This window comes from Siphateles boraxobius, unplaced genomic scaffold (genome assembly GCF_051911475.1).
Source record: "Siphateles boraxobius isolate OS27281-9 unplaced genomic scaffold, OSU_SipBor_1 6, whole genome shotgun sequence".
Taxonomy (NCBI): domain Eukaryota; kingdom Metazoa; phylum Chordata; class Actinopteri; order Cypriniformes; family Leuciscidae; genus Siphateles; species Siphateles boraxobius.
The window spans coordinates 19,561,454-19,581,339 of record NW_027509186.1 but is presented as its reverse complement, the minus strand read 5'-3'; the positions used below and the strand labels follow the sequence as shown (position 1 = coordinate 19,581,339).

General features: G+C 39.8%; 1 protein-coding gene across 9 annotated transcripts in view; it reads left to right on the top strand.

Annotated features, from left to right (window-relative positions):
* frya (furry homolog a (Drosophila)) overlaps positions 1 to 19,886 on the top strand; it is an 89,627-nt gene that overhangs the window by 46,069 nt on the left and 23,672 nt on the right. For all 9 annotated transcript variants that reach the window (XR_013195933.1, XR_013195934.1, XM_077208122.1 and 6 more), the window contains exons 25-40: positions 2,788 to 2,879; positions 2,989 to 3,161; positions 3,719 to 3,879; positions 4,902 to 5,012; positions 11,199 to 11,353; positions 11,904 to 12,003; positions 12,134 to 12,305; positions 13,351 to 13,607; positions 13,694 to 13,840; positions 13,978 to 14,146; positions 14,773 to 14,863; positions 15,147 to 15,229; positions 15,696 to 15,846; positions 17,010 to 17,113; positions 17,620 to 17,802; positions 19,400 to 19,601. Coding sequence is in view for 7 of the 9 variants with exons in the window: in XM_077208122.1 (XP_077064237.1) it covers positions 2,788 to 2,879; positions 2,989 to 3,161; positions 3,719 to 3,879; positions 4,902 to 5,012; positions 11,199 to 11,353; positions 11,904 to 12,003; positions 12,134 to 12,305; positions 13,351 to 13,607; positions 13,694 to 13,840; positions 13,978 to 14,146; positions 14,773 to 14,863; positions 15,147 to 15,229; positions 15,696 to 15,846; positions 17,010 to 17,113; positions 17,620 to 17,802; positions 19,400 to 19,601 (2,351 nt within the window). In the remaining 2 variants the exon portion in view is untranslated. The remainder of the gene's footprint in view (positions 1 to 2,787; positions 2,880 to 2,988; positions 3,162 to 3,718; positions 3,880 to 4,901; positions 5,013 to 11,198; positions 11,354 to 11,903; positions 12,004 to 12,133; positions 12,306 to 13,350; positions 13,608 to 13,693; positions 13,841 to 13,977; positions 14,147 to 14,772; positions 14,864 to 15,146; positions 15,230 to 15,695; positions 15,847 to 17,009; positions 17,114 to 17,619; positions 17,803 to 19,399; positions 19,602 to 19,886) is intronic.

Sequence of the window (19,886 nt, the reverse complement as noted above, 5' to 3'; positions counted from 1 at the left end):
CGGAGGCAGCAAAACGGTCCATCTTGTTGGGCAAGACCGGCTTGGGGGGAGCGAGCAGCCCGCCCTGAGCGGGGTTAAGGTGCCTGGCGATGGAAGGTTCGACGGTGGGAGGTTCGCCCATACCGTGCGCCGCCATGTCCTTAACCTCGAGTCCCGTGAGACCGTGTTTGAAGTCGAGCGGGTCGCTCCAATAATTTCTCATGTGCTTCGCGCACGCCGGGAGGATGGGGAAGAGTTGTTTCCTCGGGCCGGGAGGGGGTCCCAGCACTTTCCCATCATAAATATCCCTCTCCTGGTCGGTGGCGCTCTGCGGTGCCGGCCATTCGATGTTGAGACGAGCGGCCGCTCGCTCACACACTTCCAGGAGGATGGCTTGAGGCAGAACCGCGTGGGCCGTAGCCTGGGGAACACCAGAGGGCGGGATGGCCTCCTCGTCCTCTGAAACCCCAAGAATGGCCGCATCCTCCTCTTCGCCAGAACCGGGCAGGTCGTGGACGAGAGTGAGGTTGTCCCCGAAGATGTCCTCCTCGGGGAAGGCGGGATTGGGCTGGTCAGCCCAGACGAGAGACGTTGCGCCCCGGGAGGCCCCCGGTAGCGCGTCGTCATCACCGTGTCCCCCGTCCGAGTCAGAAGGGCTGAGCCCGGTGCACTGTGTCACTGCCACCTTAAGACGGCGTTTTAGCAGCTTCCTAGGCAGCAAGAGGCAGAAACTGCAATTCTCCGGGTTTTCAAGGGCTTCCCGAGCGTGCTTAAGACCCAAACAGACCACGCAAAGCTGATGAAGATCCTTAGCTGCGATGAGGGCACCACACGCGGCCGGGCAGGCCCGTGACATGCTATCCCCTGGAGAGGCTGCAGGCTTAGACAGTGACATACCAGCGAAGAAAACGGAGAAATCCGTGGCGGGCAGCCGCGAGGAGAAACGGTGAAAATAGCGAGAGCGTGGGCGGCTCCGAATGCAAAGCAGCAGTAGTTGAAAAATAAACAACTGTCACGTCCGGCGGAGGCTGATCTGGTCGATATGTCCTCCTGAAGACACGAGGTGAGCAGTGTAAAAATCCAACCGAGCTGTGAGATGCAGAGATCGCGAGAAGCGAATGTCAACTGAGGAATAGCAGCGCGCCCAGATGTTATATGCCCTTAGGTGAGGGGGTGTGGCCTCACCTGGCATTGGCTGCGCGCTTCTGTCTGTCTAGCCAGACTTGGTGCAATTGGATGCTTCTGCAGAGGTCAGGTACGGATGCCCTTCCCATAGGTGGATCTCGAACACGAGATGATGAAAGAGAACTGGGCCTGAGCATGCTATTGTTGCACATAAAATATCAATATTCATAACTGTGCAAAGAATTCAAAAACCTTTAAAACTCATATGATAGTTCAGCATCACACACCATGAGATGGGTTAAATAGAGAGATTAAAAAATACCCAATTTCTCTCCAAAACGGTACCAATGTTAGTGTTTTGATAAATGAGAATCACTAATACTATCAGATTACCTCACCTAATGCCCTGAAAAAGGCTAAGATAGTGAGCTAACACTAATTACACACTTTAATTCCATGCTATTAAATATGTTAGAATTTAAACGTAAATGCACATTGTTCTAGAAGGGTGGCATCATCCCTTACATTTTACACGGCTACATTTACTCACATTGTAATGCTGATAATATAATTTGTAAGGAAAATTGTGCATTAAATAGGGAAGTTATATCCAGGAAACTTTTACAAAAGAAACAAACAAACACACACACACACACACACACACACGCATGTCTCTTTGTAGTCTCGGCAAAGCTGTTTTATCAGCAGCATCCACACACAAGAAAACAAAAGTTCAACATGAAAAATGTTTTTGCGCAAGTGCACTTGCCAAATGAAGACGGATTGTATAATGGATCAATCAAAAAACGTTGTTTATTAACGAGCTGTAACGTTTGTCACAGACTGACAGAATAAATGCAGTTCAAGTTAACGCCATGGTTCATAGAGTGCACTGATTCTAGCGGCATTGCGAGCGCGAGACGCGGCAGTGCACAGATCGTGACGCACGTCTCTCTATAATGTGATTGTGAAGTAAATAGAGCGGGAATTCACCGCATTATGAACTCGTCACGCAATACCCCCAACCTCAGACCAAATGTTAGGCCATTTAGACAGGCCAGCCTATATAAATATCATATTAAGCAGAAATGTGAAATGTACCTTAGCATATTAGAGGAAGACGCTGATATCTGGATTGAATTGATGCGTGAAGAATGCACTTCCACAGCAGTCACGAGTAACAGCAGGAATAGGCGGTTAAAGTTTTCTATGCTTAATTTGATTTGATGACAGTCACGAGACCGATTACTCAATCTAATCACGTTGATGGATAAAAATAAAATGAAATTAGGCTAAAACAAGCATATGTAACGAGTAACGACCACAACAGAAGGAAAATAGCGGAGAAAAAGTACCGATACATCACTTAAAATGCACTCAAGTAAAAGTAAAATTACACAATTTTTAAACTACTCTAAAAAGTACAATTTCTGAAAAAAACTACTTAATTACAGTAACGTGAGTATTTGTAATTCGTTACTTCACACCCCTGAACCCATGCATACATGACTTATCTTGCAAAACAAAAAAGTGCAAAAAAATTACCTCAGTTCAGGGTTCCTATGACCATGGAAAACCTTAAAATGTCAGGGACTCTTAAAATTTGGATTTCCAGACTTGTAAACTACAAAATTCTTGAAAGTTTTTATAGTAGAGTAATTGTTCTAGTAATGTGTCTGCTAGAATAAAAAACGTCGAGAGAGAAGAGATCTGCTGAGACTCCAGCTCCTCAGGATCTTTGAGCTGCTGGCGGATGCCGGTGTCATCAGTGACAGGTGAGAAGGATCTTATTATTATGGATTCTGTTCTCTGGACTCCATTGCGTCTCATTACGAACTCAGAGGCTATAAAACATGAAATGATCCCCGCCTCTCTCTCTCTCAGCACTAATGGAGCGCTGGAACGCGATACGCTGGCCCTGGGCGCTCTCTTTCTTGAGTATGTGGACCTGACCCGGATGCTTCTGGAAGCTGAGAATGACAAAGACATGGAGATTCTTAAAGACATTCGAGCTCACTTCAGCGCCATGGTGGCCAACCTCATACAGTGTGTCCCAGGTGAAGAGGAAGCAAAAAATGTCTCACAAACTCAACATACAATTAATGTCAACAGGAAATCAAAATTTAGCCCATTAACTTTCTTAATACACATTCCTGTTTGTGCTCAATTTATCGGTGCACGTTTTAATTCACAAATTGTCATAATATTGTTCTTCCTACTTAAAATATTTATTCAGCACATTAAGTAATGACATCATACAGGCGTACTTGAAGCTGTATCTCGCTCTGGGAAGTGCTCCACATTTTCTTTGTTTAGGAAATGGAATTCATTGCTAGGTGACGGTGTATTCCTGACGTCAGTCTTGATTTAGACTCCCTAGTGGAGGCACTGCCCAAAATAGCGATAGATTAGATGGAGAGCCACTTCATGGGCAAATGAAAAGAGTTGTACAATGGCCAGCCATTTGCCTATTCTACCTGAAAAAAGATAAACTAAAACCATTCAGTATTTAAATTGTTTCAAATTGTTTAGTCATAAAGTGTTTTTTCAAGTGTTCCCTTCTTTTGAGATCTAATCCCTCTCTTCCCCTCTTTTTCTTTTATTTGTGTCATAGTGCATCATCGGCGTTTCCTCTTCCCTCAGCAAAGCCTTCGACACCATCTCTTTATCCTTTTTAGCCAATGGGCTGGGCCTTTCAGTATAATGTTCACGCCCCTGGATCGCTATAGTGACCGGAACCATCAGATTACTCGTTACCAGCATTGTGCTCTTAAGGTAGTACAGACTACACTGACATAATGTATAATTTTGCATTATTTTGATAACCATTTTTATGTTGTCTCAATGCCCATTGCACAGTCCATTTTTTCTTTGATGGGTTAAAAAAAGTGCATTATTCATAAATAATATTAAATATTTATATTAATATTATTCAAAAAATATTACCGGTCAAAAGTTTAGGGTCATTTTTGGAAATTCTCGTATGCTCATCAAGTCTGCATTTATTTGATCAAAAATACAGTTAATACAGTAATATTGTGAAATATTATAAAATTAAATTCAAGATAACTGTTTTAATATATTTTGAAATGTAACTTATTCCTGCGATATCAAAGCTGAATTTTCAGCATCATTACTCCAGTCTTCAGTGTCACATGATCCCTTAGAAATCATTCTAATATGCTAATTGGGTGCTCAAGTAATATTTCTATTTATTATCAAAGTGTAAAACAGCTACAAAATATTTTGTGGAAACCGCAATACATTTTTTTTCAGGATTCTTTGATGAATAGTAAAGAACAGCTTTTATTTTGAAATAGATTTTTTGGTAACATTAGAAAAGTCTTTACTGTCACTTTTGATCAATTTGATGCATACTTGCTGAATTTCTTTAAAACTGTGCAAAAATGTGTATTTATGATTCAAAACCTTTTTCAGGTTAGGATATCTGGAAAAATTACACCCACCTCTAAATCTACAATGTTTGTATGTGTGTGTAGCTTCTTGTTTTGCCGTAAACCCCTTTCCCCATAATGGAAATGGGGGTGTTGTAAGACGATCATATATAATGTTGTAGCAGTTGTAAAAGGTTTGTAATTTCAAGACCCTGGCGTCATTAAAACATACAAACATCCAGAACATGATATGAGCCCTGTGAGCCTCTTCCCTGTTTCTTTGAAGTTGTTTTCTTTGTTCTGTTAGACACGATAGGACGTGATTTCCTCAAAACAGGAAATTCCAAGTTTTTCATGAAAGCTTTGCATGAAAGAATGTTGTTTTTTTTCTTCCTTTCATAGGCCATGTCGACTGTGCTTTGTTGTGGCCCTGTGTTCGACAACGTAGGGCTTTCTCCTGATGGCTACCTCTATAAGTGGCTGGATAACATCCTTGCCTGTCAGGATCTGCGGGTATGCACCTAAACACTCATGACCCACATATGTTCTCACTCGCTGCTTTGGTGTTGATAGCGCTATACCAACACAACCATCTTTAAAATGATTTGTGCCTTTTGACCCAGCGCAAATTTCCTGAGGGACTTTTCATAAGATAAGCCACTGATGTGTCTCTCTCTCTCTTTCTCAGCTTGTGAATGAGGAATGTTTTGTTTTCATTGTTCTGCAAATGTTGGTTCTTGAAGTGAAAGCCTGGCTTTGAGCCCTGACATTTTTGCGTTTGAACAAGACGGCACACTACCATTCAAAAGTTTGGGGTCAAAAAAATTTTTTTTAATGTTTTTTAAAGAAGTGTCATGCATACCAAGGTTTGATTTATTTGATCAAAAATACAGGAAAATCTGTAATATTTTGAAATATTATTACAATTTAAAATAACTGTTTTTTTATTTTAATATATTTTAAAGTATATTTTATTCCTGTTATGGCAAAACTTGACTTTTCAGTAGCCATTACTCCACTTTTCAGTGTAACATGATCCTTTAGAAATCATTCTGATATGCTTATTTAATGCTTAAGAAAGATTTCTTATCAATTATTATCAATGTTGAAAACAGCTTTGCTGCTTAATATTGTTGTGGAAACCATGATATATTTCAGGATTCTTTGATAAATGTTTGTAAATTTGTAACATTATGAATGTATTCACTGTCACTTTAATATCAACTTAATGTATCAATGCTTAATAAAAGTATTAATTTCTTTTAAAAAAAAATACTGACCCCAAACTTTCGAATAGTCGTGCATATCATTGGAAACAGTGAACTTGGTGATTTATATGTTACTATTATTCATGCATAATATTAATCATGCAATTCATTCTATATATATATATATATATATATATATATATATATATATATATATATATACACACACAGACACACTTTATATATACAGGTCCTTCTCAAAAAATTACCATATTGTGATAAAGTTAATTATTTTCCATAATATAAAAATTTTCTTTCATATCTTTCAAACTTTCATATATTTTAGATTCATTGCACACCAACTGAAATATTTCAGGTCTTTTATTGTTTTAATACTGATGATTTTGGCATACAGCTCATGAAAACCCAAAATTCCTATCTCAAAAAATTAGGAATCGGTCCTTCTCCACAATCTTCCTCAGGGTCCGGTCACCTCTTCTTGTTGTTCAGCGTTTTTTGCCACACTTTTTCCTTCCCACAGATTTCCCACTGAGGTGCCTTGATACAGCACTCTTGGAACAGCCTATTTGTTCAGAAATTTCTTTCTGTGTCTTACCCTCTTGCTTGAGGGTGTCAATGATGGCCTTCTGGACAGCAGTCAGGTCGGCAGTCTTACCCATGATTGCGGTTTTGAGTAATGAAAGTGAGTTGGGAGTTTTTAAAAGCCTCAGGAATCTTTTGCAGGTGTTTAGAGTTAATTAGTTGATTCAGATGATTAAGTTAATAGCTCGTTTAGAGACCCTTTTCATGATATGCTAATTTTTTGAGATAGGAATTTTGGGTTTTCATGAGCTGTATGCCAAAATCATCAGTATTAAAACAATAAAAGACCTGACATATTTCAGTTCGTGTGCAATTAATCTAAAATATATGAAAGTTTAATTTTTATCATTACATTATGGAAAATAATGAACTTTATGACAATATGCTAATTTTTTGAGAAGGACCTGTATATATGTATATATATATATATATATATATATATATATATATATATACACTCACCTAAAGGATTATTAGGAACACCTATTCAATTTCTCATTAATGCAATTATCTAATCAACCAATCACATGGTAGTTGCTTCAATGCATTTAGGGGTGTGGTCCTGGTCAGTACAATCTCCTGACCTCCAAACTGAATGTCAGAATGGGAAAGAAAGGTGATTTAAGCAATTTTGAGCGTGGGATGGTTGTTAGTGCCAGACGGGCCGGTCTGAGTATTTCACAATCTGCTCAGTTACTGGGATTTTCACGCACAACCATTTCTAGTGTTTACAAAGAATGGTGTGAAAAGGGAAAAACATCCAGTATGCGGGAGTCCTGTGGGTGAAAATGCCTTGTTGATGCTAGAGGTCAGAGGAGAATGGGCCTACTGATTCAAGCTGATAGAAGAGCAACTTTGACTGAAATAACCACTCGTTACAACCGAGGTATGCAGCAAAGCATTTGTGAAGCCACAACACGCACAACTTTGAGGCAGATGGGCTACAACAGCAGAAGACCCCACCGGGTACCACTCAACTCCACTACAAATAGGAAAAAGAGGCTACAATTTGCAAGAGCTCACCAAAATTGGACAGTTGAAGACTGGAAAAATGTTGCCTGGTCTGATGAGTCTCAATTTCTGTTGAGACATTCAGATGGTAGAGTCAGAATTTGGCGTAAACAGAATGAGAACATGGATCCATCATGCCTTGTAACCACTGTGCAGGCTGGTGGTGGTGGTGTAATGACGTGGGGGATGTTTTCTTGGCACACTTTAGGCCCCTTAGTGCCAACTGGGCATCGTTTAAATTCCACGGCCTACCTGAGCATTGTTTCTGACCATGTCCATCCCTTTATGGCCACCATGTACTCATCCTCTGATGGCTACTTCCAGCAGGATAATGCACCATGTCAGAAAGCTTGAATCATTTCAAATTGGTTTCTTGAACATGACAATGAGTTCACTGTACTAAAATGGCCCCCACAGTCACCAGATCCCAACCCAATAGAGCATCTTTGGGATGTGGTGGAATGGGAGCTTCGTGCCCTGGATGTGCATCCCACAAATCTCTATCAACTGCAATATGCTATCCTTTCAATATGGGCCAACATTTCTAAAGAATGCTTTCAGCACCTTGTTGAATCAATGCCATGTAGAATTAAGGCAGTTCTGAAGGCGAAAGGGGGTCAAACACAGTATTAGTATGGTGTTCCTAATAATCCTTTAGGTGAGTGTATATATATATATATATATATATATATATATATATGTATGTCACGTGGTGATAACATTTACTAATAACGAAATAACTCAATCTGGTGCAGGTAGACGGGCAGAAGGATAACTCACAAGATACCGAAACATTAACAAGAACCGACAAGGACAGACTGAACAGAAGCAAACTAAATACAGATAAAAATCAAACATAACAAGGTGAAAACAGGTGACACTGATGAGGAGGACGATGAACAGGCTGGTAATTGAGGGAGTGAGTTCAGATGTGAAGACACGAGGGATTCTTGGAAGTGTAGTGAAGACGAAGACAGAATGGTGCAGACGAAGACTGTGACATATCTCGCCCCTCCCGGTAGGCGTGACCTCACGGCGTGGAACAACATGGGTGGGGGGGTGGGCACCATGAAGGCTGATCAAGGGCGGATCATGCTAGGCAGGCGGCCAGGGTGGAGCAGGCTGCCATGGTTGAGATCGCAGTGCAGGAGGCCTAGGTGGAGCAGGCTGTGCAGGAGGCCTAGGCGGAGCAGGCTGTGCAGGAGGCCTAGGCGGAGCAGGCTGTGCAGGAGGCCTAGGTGGAGCAGGCTGTGCAGGAGGCCTAGGCGGAGCAGGCTGTGCAGGAGGCCTAGGCGGAGTAGGCTGTTGCAGACGGCTAGGGCGGAGCAGGCTGTGCAGGAGGCCTAGGCGGAGCAGGCTGTGCAGGAGGCCTAGGCGGAGCAGGCTGTGCAGGAGACCTAGGTGGAGCAGGCTGTGCATGAGGCCTAGGTGGAGCAGGCAGTGCAGGAGGCCTAGGTGGAGCAGGCTGTGCAGGAGACCTAGGTGGAGCAGGCTGTGCAGGAGACCTAGGTGAAGCAGGCTGTACAGGAGGCCTAGGCGGAGCAGGCTGTGCAGGAGGCCTAGGCGGAGCAGGCTGTGCAGGAGGCCTAGGCGGAGCAGGCTGTGCAGGAGGCCTAGGCGGAGCAGGCTGTGCAGGAGGCCTAGGCGAAGCAGGCTTTGCAGACGGCCAGGGTGGAGCAGGCTGTGCAGGAGGCCAAGGCGGAGCAGGCTGTGCAGGAGGCCAAGGCGGAGAAGGCAGTGCAGGAGGCCAAGGCGGAGCAGGCTGTGCAGGAGGCCAAGGCGGAGCAGGCTGTGCAGGAGGCCAAGGCGGAGAAGGCAGTGCAGGAGGCCAAGGCGGAGCAGGCTGTGCAGGAGGCCAAGGCGGAGCAGACCCTTCGGGCGGCCAAGAACCTTCGGACGGCCATGGCGGAGAGGACCTTTCAGGTGGCCGTGGGCCTTTGGGCGGCCACGGCGGAGAGGACCTTTCAGGTGGCCGTGGGACCACCTGGCCTTTCAGGTGCCCCCAAGGCCCCCCCAAAAAAAATGTTGGGGGAGAGTGACAGAGTCTGGGACAGGCTTTGGCTGGGCAGTCTCTAGCTGGGCAGTCGTGAGTTGAACAGGCTCTGGCTGGGCAGTCACTGGCTGGGCAGACGAGACGTGAAGCGGCGAAGGCTCTGGGCTGGACGGGACCAGCGGCGAAGGCTCTGGACTGGACGGTTCTTCTGTCACGGTGGTGGTGCGGGTGGAAGAGTAGGCTGAATCAAATGGCTTCAATTCAAACATTTACTAATAACAAAATAACTCAAACTGGTACAGTCAGATATACGGGCAGAAGGATAACTCTCACAAGACACCGAAACATTAACAAGAACCGACAAGGACAGACTGAACAGAAGCAAACTAAATACAGATACAAATCAAACATAACAAGGTGAAAACAGGTGACACTGATGATGAGGATGATGAAGAGGCTGGTAATCAAGGGAGTCAGGTGTGAAGACTCGAGGGATTGGTGACAGAATGGTGCAGACGAAGACTGTGACAATATATCACTCAGAAAATAAGCTGTTGAATGACCTTAATTAAATTAAGGAAAACATTTCCACAAAATCGAATTACATTTTTACAACAAAATCTAATTTGTTTGAAATTATTTGTTGTAATCATGTTGTATGAACTTAAATTCATTTAGTCAAGACTACTAAAAAAATTGTGTCATTTCTACTAGATAAAGTTATATCAGGTTAACTAGATTTAATTTTTGTCCTGCCTAAAATCGCCTAAAAACATTTTAATTTTAGCTAATTTGACTCTACAGTTACTTCCAATGATAGAAGCTACTTGCATTTAAAGCAACTTTTTACATAGTAATATAAGATATGACTTATGCAGGTCTGTGAGTGAGTTTTAATGCATATGTAGTGTATACTGAGTGACTACAGCCTAAAAACACAGTCGTCACTCTTCTGCATAATGGTAACCACAAAATTCCAAAACATTACAGAAAGTCCTCTAAGTTTCTAACATAACTGAACATTAACTAACAACATCTTTCCATTTACTAAAAACACATAAAATAACACTTTAATCCCTATATTTACCCTTCTAATGCAGTCCCTTGCAAAGCATGCTGGGATCTATACAGATCCAATACCCAGTTAGTTGTCAACAAAAATGATTCATGTAGTTTTTACACAAATGAATTAAGTAAACTTCAGTTTTAAATATAAAAGGTTATTTGAACACAATTAAATTAAATTGTGACAAAATATTAAACAATCGTGTTACTTTTGCTTATAAAAATATTTTTTTTGATTATATGTATGTATATATAATATATATTAGGCCTTCAGTAAATTATATGAAACTTATAAATTATATGACTGGAACTATCCTGAAAAAATGTAACTGGTTTTCTGGTCTTCATTTGTATACAGTGGTATAACTGGTCTTCCAGCCTGGATAAGTGCCACATCCCCTCCAAAACCAGCAAACCAGACCATTTTGACCCACTGATTTGGCCAGCTTAGACAGTTGTAAGATGTTTCAACATCAATTATACTGACACACCTTTAGAAAACATGCTGAAAAATCCATCTGAAACCTGATGGCAGCTAGTTTTACATGGTCTTTATCTGATCAAAGCTGGTCATTAACCTAAGTTGGTCTAAGATGGTTAACGTACTAGTCAAACAGTTTGACTACCAACTAGTGAAGCCAAGGTCAAGCTGGTTAGCACTGGTAAAACATCTTAGCTAAGCTCAGAACCTGTTGGCTACCATAGTCAAGATGGTCAACCAGTCAAAGGAACCTTGTTTCTCCACCAGCTAAGTTGGTTTTGAATCACCAATCACTGCAATAGATAACAAATGCGATCCTCTGATCTGATCCTCCTCAGGTGCATCAGCTGGGCTGTGAGGTGGTGGTTCTTCTGCTGGAACTTAACCCAGATCAGGTGAATTTATTTAACTGGGCTGTGGACCGATGTTACACCGGCTCCTGCCAGCTGGCCTCTGGTTGCTTCAAAGCCATTGCCACTGTCTGTGGTAGCAGGTATGCTAGTATGCTAATATTGAATTTTTCAGTTTAATGAACAACCAACCAAAAGTTTGAAAAAGGTTTTTGAAAAAGTATCTTCTGCTCACCAAGGCTGCGTTTATTTGATAAAAAACACAGAAAAAATAATAATATTGGGCAATAATATTGCAATTTAAATTTAATTGTTTTAAATGTAGATAACTATATTCCTGTTTAATGTATTTTTAAAATGTAATTTATTCCTGCGATCAAAGCTGAATTTTCAGCATCATTACTCCAGGCTTCAGTGTCTCATGATCCTTCAGAAATCCTTCTAATATGCTGATTTGCTGCTCAAGTATAAAGTTTGGTTTCTTCAAATGTTTTCTTTTGCCAGATTTCCCACAGCAGATAAAAACCCCATTCAGTAGAGCTTTGGTGGCGTTCTTTCTCATGATGATTTGTTTACATATTTACTGCCAAGACTAGACGTATCTTTGGAATGAAGCACCTCCTTCAGATAGTTAGCAAAACCAATCTAAGTTGTTATGTACAGTAGGTGATCCTTTTTGTTTTCCTTCAATAGAAACTACTCCAGTGATATCGTGACTCTGCTGAATCTTGTTCTCTTCAAAGCGTCAGACACCAACGGGGAGATCTATGAGATCGCTATGCAATTAATGCAGGTCAGAGAGAGAACATTATCTGCCAAAGAAGTGTTGCAATAATAGAAAGTGTCCTGGATTAAATGGTGTGTTTGTGTGCTAATCTGTTTATATGCTTGCGTGTGTGTGTCTGTGTTTTCTGGTTAAAAAGATTCTGGAGGCCAAGCTGTCTGTGTATTCTAAGAGGATCGCGGAACAGAAAAGTGGTGCTATCCTGTATGGGACACACGGGCCTCTTCCTCCCCTCTACAGTCTCTCTGTTACCCAGCTTTCTAAGCAACTTGCCAGGATGTACCCTGAACTTACCCTGCCCCTTTTCTCAGGTACTAAATGGAAGGATAAAGATTACTGTTAATGACACTCTCTTATAGCTGAAAACTCTTAAAACTATAAACTATCAACTGCAAAATGTGATCTTAAAGGAATTCTTTATGGTTTAAATACAGCTTAAGCTCTATCAACAGCATCTGTGGCACAGTGTTATTTTAATACTATTTATATACTACTGTAGTATTTAAAACATATACTATAGTATTTTAAATGAACTTTTTTGCTTTCAATTTCAATAGTTTTAGTACTTATACTTAAACGAAAACTAGAATGTTGCCTTGGCAGTAACTAAAATAGAATAAGTTTAAGTAAAAAAAAAATATTTCACTTTATTCGCTTTATTTCATTTTATTTTAATCATTAAAAATGATTTTCGAACAGTTTTGATAACAACTCCTGTGATGATAACTCCTGTGGCATGTTGCCGATTATCATAGAAAATAATTTTGAATAATTTCCATTTAAAATATGCAGTTATTACATTGTTTCAAAAATATAACTCTTAAACATTATACTTGTTACTGAAGGAGAAATGTTTAAAATTATAATCTTTGTGACTGTGTTAATCTGGCAAACCTGCAGAAAGATACCTGGAAATGAAATATTGTTAAATATTATTAAAAAAATACTATCTGTAAAATATTGCACATAAATACCTGTAGCAAACTTCTCCACCTATAAAAGTAATTCCATCTCAACCGTACGACTTATATAATATATTTTATATAATATTTCTCACACATTTTAAAAACTATCAAATATTTGGTAGTGAAGAATTCATAAAAGTACTTTTACTTAAATAGTCATCATATTTCTGCACATTTAACTCTCCAGTACAGTTGCACCATAATCTTTCATTGTAAGTAAATTATTGCTTTTTTCCATTTAAACACATTTTTCCTTTCTGGACCTTAAACTGCATTTAACCTGGAATATTCCTTTAGCCAACAGCAAATTTACCCAAACATGTAGAAACACCATTAATAGCTATGAATATGTATTTATGAAGCTCTGTCTCTTTGTATCTCTCACCTCTAGAGGTGAGTCAGAGGTTTCCCACCACTCATCCAAACGGGCGTCAGGTAATGCTGACCTACCTGCTCCCTTGGCTCAGTAACATTGAGCTGGTGGATGGAGGTCTGCTGCCCACAGTCTCGAGTTCGAACAGCCCTGGGGACAACAGGAAGGGATACGCTCACAACACCTCAGCACCTCACCTGCTCCGTGGCACAGGCTGGGGGTCAATGCAGGCCTCTTCTCTAGTCCTAAACAACCTCATGTTCATGACCGCAAAGGTATGACAGCGAATCCATGTTACTTTAGTTTTTGAAAAACTACAAAAACTACAGCATCTTGAGTTGTGTGTCTCTGTGTGTGCTAGTATGGTGATGATGTCCCAGGTGCAGAAATGGAGAATGCTTGGAACGCTCTCGTCAGTAATGAACGGTGGACTAGTAACCTGCGGACCACCCTGCAATTCCTCATCAGCTTATGTGGAGTCAGCAGCGACACCTCTCTCCTGCCTCACGTAAGTCCTACATTTATTTATTTCATAAATGTTTGGTTTGATGTCTAGATTTTATTGATAAAGCAGGTCATTTGATTAAAGAATTGAAGCTAGGTTGTCAAGTTTGAGCATGTGGACTGTCCTCTATTTATACTCAGATTAAGAAGGTGGTGATCTATCTGTGTCGCAACAACACCATTCAAACCATGGAGGAGCTGCTTTATGAACTTCAGCAGACAGATCCTGTCAACCCTGTTGTGGTGCACTGTGACAATCCTCCGTTTTACCGCTTTTCAGCCACAAGCAAAATTACCACCACCACTTCCGGTATGCATGCTAGATGATTACAATCATCTACAATATGTCACTCACCATAAAGAGAATTTGTGTGTTTATACAATACTGTTCAAAAGTTTGGGTCCAGTAAGGTTTTTTTTTTTTAAAGCAATTAATAGCTTTATTCTGAAAAGAAAAGATCCATTAAATTGATCAAACGTGACAGTAAAGACAATTAAAATGTCACAAAAGGTTTCTATTTCAAACAAATGCTGTTCTTTTAAAGAGTTCATCAAAGAATCCTGAAAAAAGTGTATCACTGTTTTTCACAAAAATATTAAACAGCACAACTGTTTTCAACAATGTTAATAAGAAATCTTACTTGAGCACCAAATCAGAATATTAAAATGATTTCTGAAGCATCATGTGACACTGAAGACTGTTGACATCAGGAATAATTTTACATGTTTTTAAATTGTAATAATATTTTTCAATATTACTGTTAAAGTTTCAACCCCAAACTTTTGAACAATACTGTATTCTGAATATAACTGAATTGTACATATCTGTCAAGGCAAAATGGCAAAAAGCTAAATGAAGGTGAAATAGGGATCATGTGTTGATCATATACTTTATATCACATGACACATGCTGCATTAATAAATATGTCTCTAAAGGTCCACCTTCCTGTAGCAAAACATTAGTGTGTGGCCAGGAAAACATCCCTGACACAGATAACTCGCCTATTACAAAGGAATGTGATGACAGGTATTTCCCACAAACCACACAATTTACATATATGCATAAGACTCTTTTCCCTGTTCATGTGTTATGATAGTTTGAGGTTAAACCCACAATGAGCATTACAAACATAAGCTTGAAGCTGATACCTTTATCTAAAGAGTCTTGCCTTACATTTCCCCTGGAGCAACCTAAGGTTAACTGCCTTAATCAATAACAAAATGATTTTGCATGTTTAAATTTGATTCTGCAACTGCATCATACAGTATACATCATACACATATGCATATTTTCTTTCTGTCTACCAAAGGCTGAGCAACATCTTACGAGCACATAACCGCCTGGAGTCTAGGTACAGCAGCAGTTCTGGAGGTTCCTACGACGAGGAAAAGAGTGAGAGAAGTTTATGACCCTACAGAGGGACCAAAACAGTTCCGGAATGATTGATATTTATTCTATACAATGGAGGAGCTTCTGAGCAATGTCAAGTTAAATTTCTTGAAGTCTAAATTGTGATGATTCCACTTTGGCCATAGATGTCGAGACAGTTCTGGCCCAAGGGCGTTAAATATTATAAAAAATAACTTTTTTTTTAGTGTAGACCATATCATTTCTTTCTTGAACTTGAGGTATTTCTGATAGCCGGCTCACGTAATACATTTCAGCTTGAGATAGCTTAAGCTTAATGGTTTTTGAGCGTGATTGCATTACGCATGAGGAATGACAGTTGTGGAGTTTGTCTGTCTACATACCACTCATACTTCGAGGGTAAAATCCTGTTTTATTACAAGTCTCACAGATGATAGGCATACCTGTCAGGCATGGCGTGTTGTTTTGACTCTTTTTGCTTTGTCTGCAGGTGAGCCGCTCCCACCATATGCCATGTGGCTTATAAGTGTGCTGGAAACCAATCAGCCGCTTCCTCTTCCCATGCCAGTTAATGGAGGCTGTTGGGCACCACTGGTCGATTATCTACCCGAAACCGTCACTCCACGAGGACCCCTCCACAGGTCAAGCTTCCGGAGTTTTTGGTTTTATTTATTTTTATAATTATTTTTATTTATTGTATTTTGTTTATGGATTTTTATTTTTTTATTATCATTATTTTTAAACAGTTTCCATATTTTGAAAGCTTAACCATAACTCATAAACTTTATTCTTGTTACTGGAGGTGAATGGAGGAGAAATGTCGGTGAAAATTATACTTCTATAGTCACAGTTATATCGTTTAATGACGATGTTGTCATCGTCTTGTCTTAGCCCGTGTGTCCACCAAAGCGTTTTTTCACGCAGCTTGCGTAAAATTCCAATTGCTTTCAATGGGAGCGCCGCGTTTTTTAAACACCATGAGCGTAACGAGGCGCTGAGCGTGTATTTAACGCTCAAGCGCTAGGCACCCGGCGTTTTTTACTGGTCACCGAGAGTTGAAAAATTTTCAACTTTGGGTAAAACGCTGCGCTCATCACTGTCACTTTTTACACAGCCGTCCAATCAAAAAACGCTTTGGTGGACACACGGCCTTAGTCATGGAAAAAAAGGTCGCCAATGAAAATTTTTTGTTATTGAAGAATTTATAAAAATGCTTTAACAAAAATATGATCGTAATATTTCTATACTGTAAAATTTCCAGCCATAGATTTCTATCGTAAGTGATAGATAGTGATAGTTGCATTTTTATGATTTATTTATTTACGTTAAAGCAGTCAATAAGTTACAAAAATAACTCTACTTCTTCATATCATGTAACAACCTTTTATTCAGATTTAGATTCACTGTTAACGTCTAGTCAACCAGTCTAGAATTAAACACTGGCTTTTAAAGCACTGTAACATGACTCGTTTAATTTAATCTCTCATCAAATACAATTCTTATCAGACCCACAGATTATGTAATCCTTGAATCTTAAAGCATATCACTCTGCCATTATCAGACAGATGGAAAATAGATGATCAGAAGCTGCAGTGCTGTCGCCAGAGCCAATTTGACCCGAAAAACCACGATAACACATTACCAATGTTCGTTTTAATGTCTACTTAGGAACTATGATAACAAGAATTTGTTTTGTCACTCAGTCACAGCTGTGAATATCTTCTGTTCTTTTTGAAAGGTCAATTGCTGGTATGTGTTTTTTTTGTTCATGTACTGAAAGAGCAGTGTGTTTTGTCTGGTTCAGGTGTAACATAGCAGTGATCTTCATGACGGAGCTGGTGGTGGATCACAGTGTGAAGGAGGACTGGGCCCTACACCTCCCTCTTCTGCTCCATGCCTGTTTCCTGGGTCAGTAGAGCCTCTGTGTTCTGTTCTCGTCACAATGCGGGACATTTGATCAGAGATTAGACCCTCTAGATTAAGGCTGCAATGCAGGAGTTAGGTGTTCTCAGATGAAAAGTACTGCTTTTACTCTAATACGTGATATTTATTTCTAAAATTAATTTACTTTTGTCATTTTTTTATATTTTTTATCTAATCTCATCTGAACCATTGCATCCCTGAATGTGTCTTATGACTATAACTATGTGGCTTGCTATGAGAACAATGTTGTCAGTGAAAGCAGTAGCTTAACATGTCTTTTTAGAAGTATGTGAAATATAAGTATCCCTGCGGATTGAGATCTTTATTAATTTCAAATTAAAACAATATGTAGCTGTTGGCAGACTCAAAAAGAAAAACCCAACGAAAAAATTAATTATTGAACCAGATATTCCCACTTAACCCACAACCCCCCAAATGGCCCTAGACAATACTGAATGAATGCAAGTAAAAATGTAAACCTCTTTTTTTAGGTATGGACCACTACCGCCCAGAGGTGTTTGAACACTGTAAGAGGCTCCTCTTGCACCTTCTCATCACGTTATCTTGCAACAACAATTTCAGCCTCATTGCCTCCGTTCTGCTAAACACCAGAGATGCCAACAGCAACAAGAGCCTGACCTTCAAACCCATCTACCAGCCTGAGTTCTACACAGGTAGTAGGCTTAACATTCAAAACATGTCAGGAAATTTACTTTTAAAAGTTTGTTTTTTTATGTTTTATTTCATACATCAGGATTTTATGTTTTTTATTGAACAAAAAATATATTGCTTTAAATTTATTTATTTCCTTGTGGTACTCAAAGTTTTAATGCCAGTGCCAACCAAGGATAAATCCAGGTTAAAAATAAATAATATAAATAAATATATATACAGTATATATATACACATTATATTTGAATATGTATATAACATAAAAAATATTTCTTTATATATTACAAAATGTAACATTAAGATTGATTTAAATCCTTGGCATATTCATTTTAAAATAACTGTAACATTATAAAAGTTATTCTTACCATTACTTTATCAAAATCAGCATGTGCTTCACAACACAGAGGCTTACATTTTGTAAATTGTGTTAAAAATCATTCTACATTTTGAAAAGCACGGATATTAGTGCCAAGGGTCAGAAGACAGTGAACGTGATTTCACCAAGTGCAACATGTTCCTGGATCAGCATTCCAGTCAACCAATCAGATTACAGGGACACGTTTACGTGAATTTTAGGCTTACAAGCAGGGTTAGGTGCTTCTACATCAGTGTTATTCACCTGATTTTCATCTGATTGTAGGGATAACTTATGGGTTGGGTTAGGTTTAGGGGTAGGGATAGGGTTAGGACTACATTTAGGGACAGGAATGTATTTCCGGGATCAACAAAATATGTTGATCCAGGAACATGTTTTACTTGGTAAGTCACCGTGACCGTCAGAAGATATTGTATACAAAAAGTTTTACTGGAAAGTATCAATCATGTTTACGATATGCTTTAGAGGCCTTCACAAACCATATATCAAAAATGATACATACAATTGGATAAGTTCAAATAAGTACTTTGAAACTATGATGCAGTTGCATTCATTTTTTTATATAAATTGCATTTATTATAACTGTTAGACCTTGAAATGATGAATGCTTTGCACTTTGCAAAGCTCTACATTGTATTAAATATTGTGAAATTCTGCTGTCAACAAGACAAATTTAGCAACTTTTCATGAATCCTGTTTATCACACCCTCCTTGCATGAACACTTACACATTGGCCTTGGTATTTGACACATAGCTTTGGAGAGCGCGGTCATGTTGAAATCCTGTAGAGGGGTGGAGGGTGAGAATTCTTATCTGTGCAAGAACAACTTTTGGAAGTGTGGCCAAAAACAATTATATGTACACAGAGCATCTAAACGTCTGATAAGAGCATTCCTATTCACTATTTTTATCTTCTTGCCCCAAAGGGACCATCTATCGGGCCCAGGGGAGACTGGTTTGCACAAGAGGGTGGTCTCACTGTTGTCATGCTGTTAAAGCATGTCTAGGCAAAGTCAATATGATGCTGATAGGATGTCAGTCACCAGCCCCTGTCATAACAGCATAGCGATAGAAGTATTGTTCTTAAATGTCTGTGATTTGGCTCATTTAGGAGTGTTATCACCCTGTTTGTTTGACTTGCCTAAAATCACTTAAAATGTAGGTTCGTCTTCAGAGCTCGTTCCGTTCCAAACCTTTTTACTCACCCTAAGTGTGGTGTTCAGGTGGCGTGGACTTCCTGCGGAATGGCCAGTCATCTCCAGTGCCAGATTCCGGCCTCAGTTCCTCCTCCACCTCGTCCAGCCTGAGCCTTGGAGGCAGCAGCTCCAACCTGCCTCATCTGGCCCAGGAAGAGGTGGAGCAAATGGAGAGCAGCACTGAAGATGATGAGAAGAGCAGCAAACTCATTGAGTTTATCACTACCAGGTATACAAACCTAGAATTATTTTGTGATCTAGGTAAATCAATTTTGTGATGTTTATACTACCGTTCAAGGACAGTACTTTTTGTTGTATTTAAATTGATATTTTATAGTGTTACAAAAGAAAAAGAAAAAAATGCATCATGCTTGCATTACATCAGAATGCCATACAATACATTGATAATAGTAAGAAATATTTCTTGCGCACCTAATCAGCATATTAGAATGATTTCTGAGGGATATTGTGACACTAAAGACTGGAGTAATTATGCTGAAAATTCAGCTTTGCC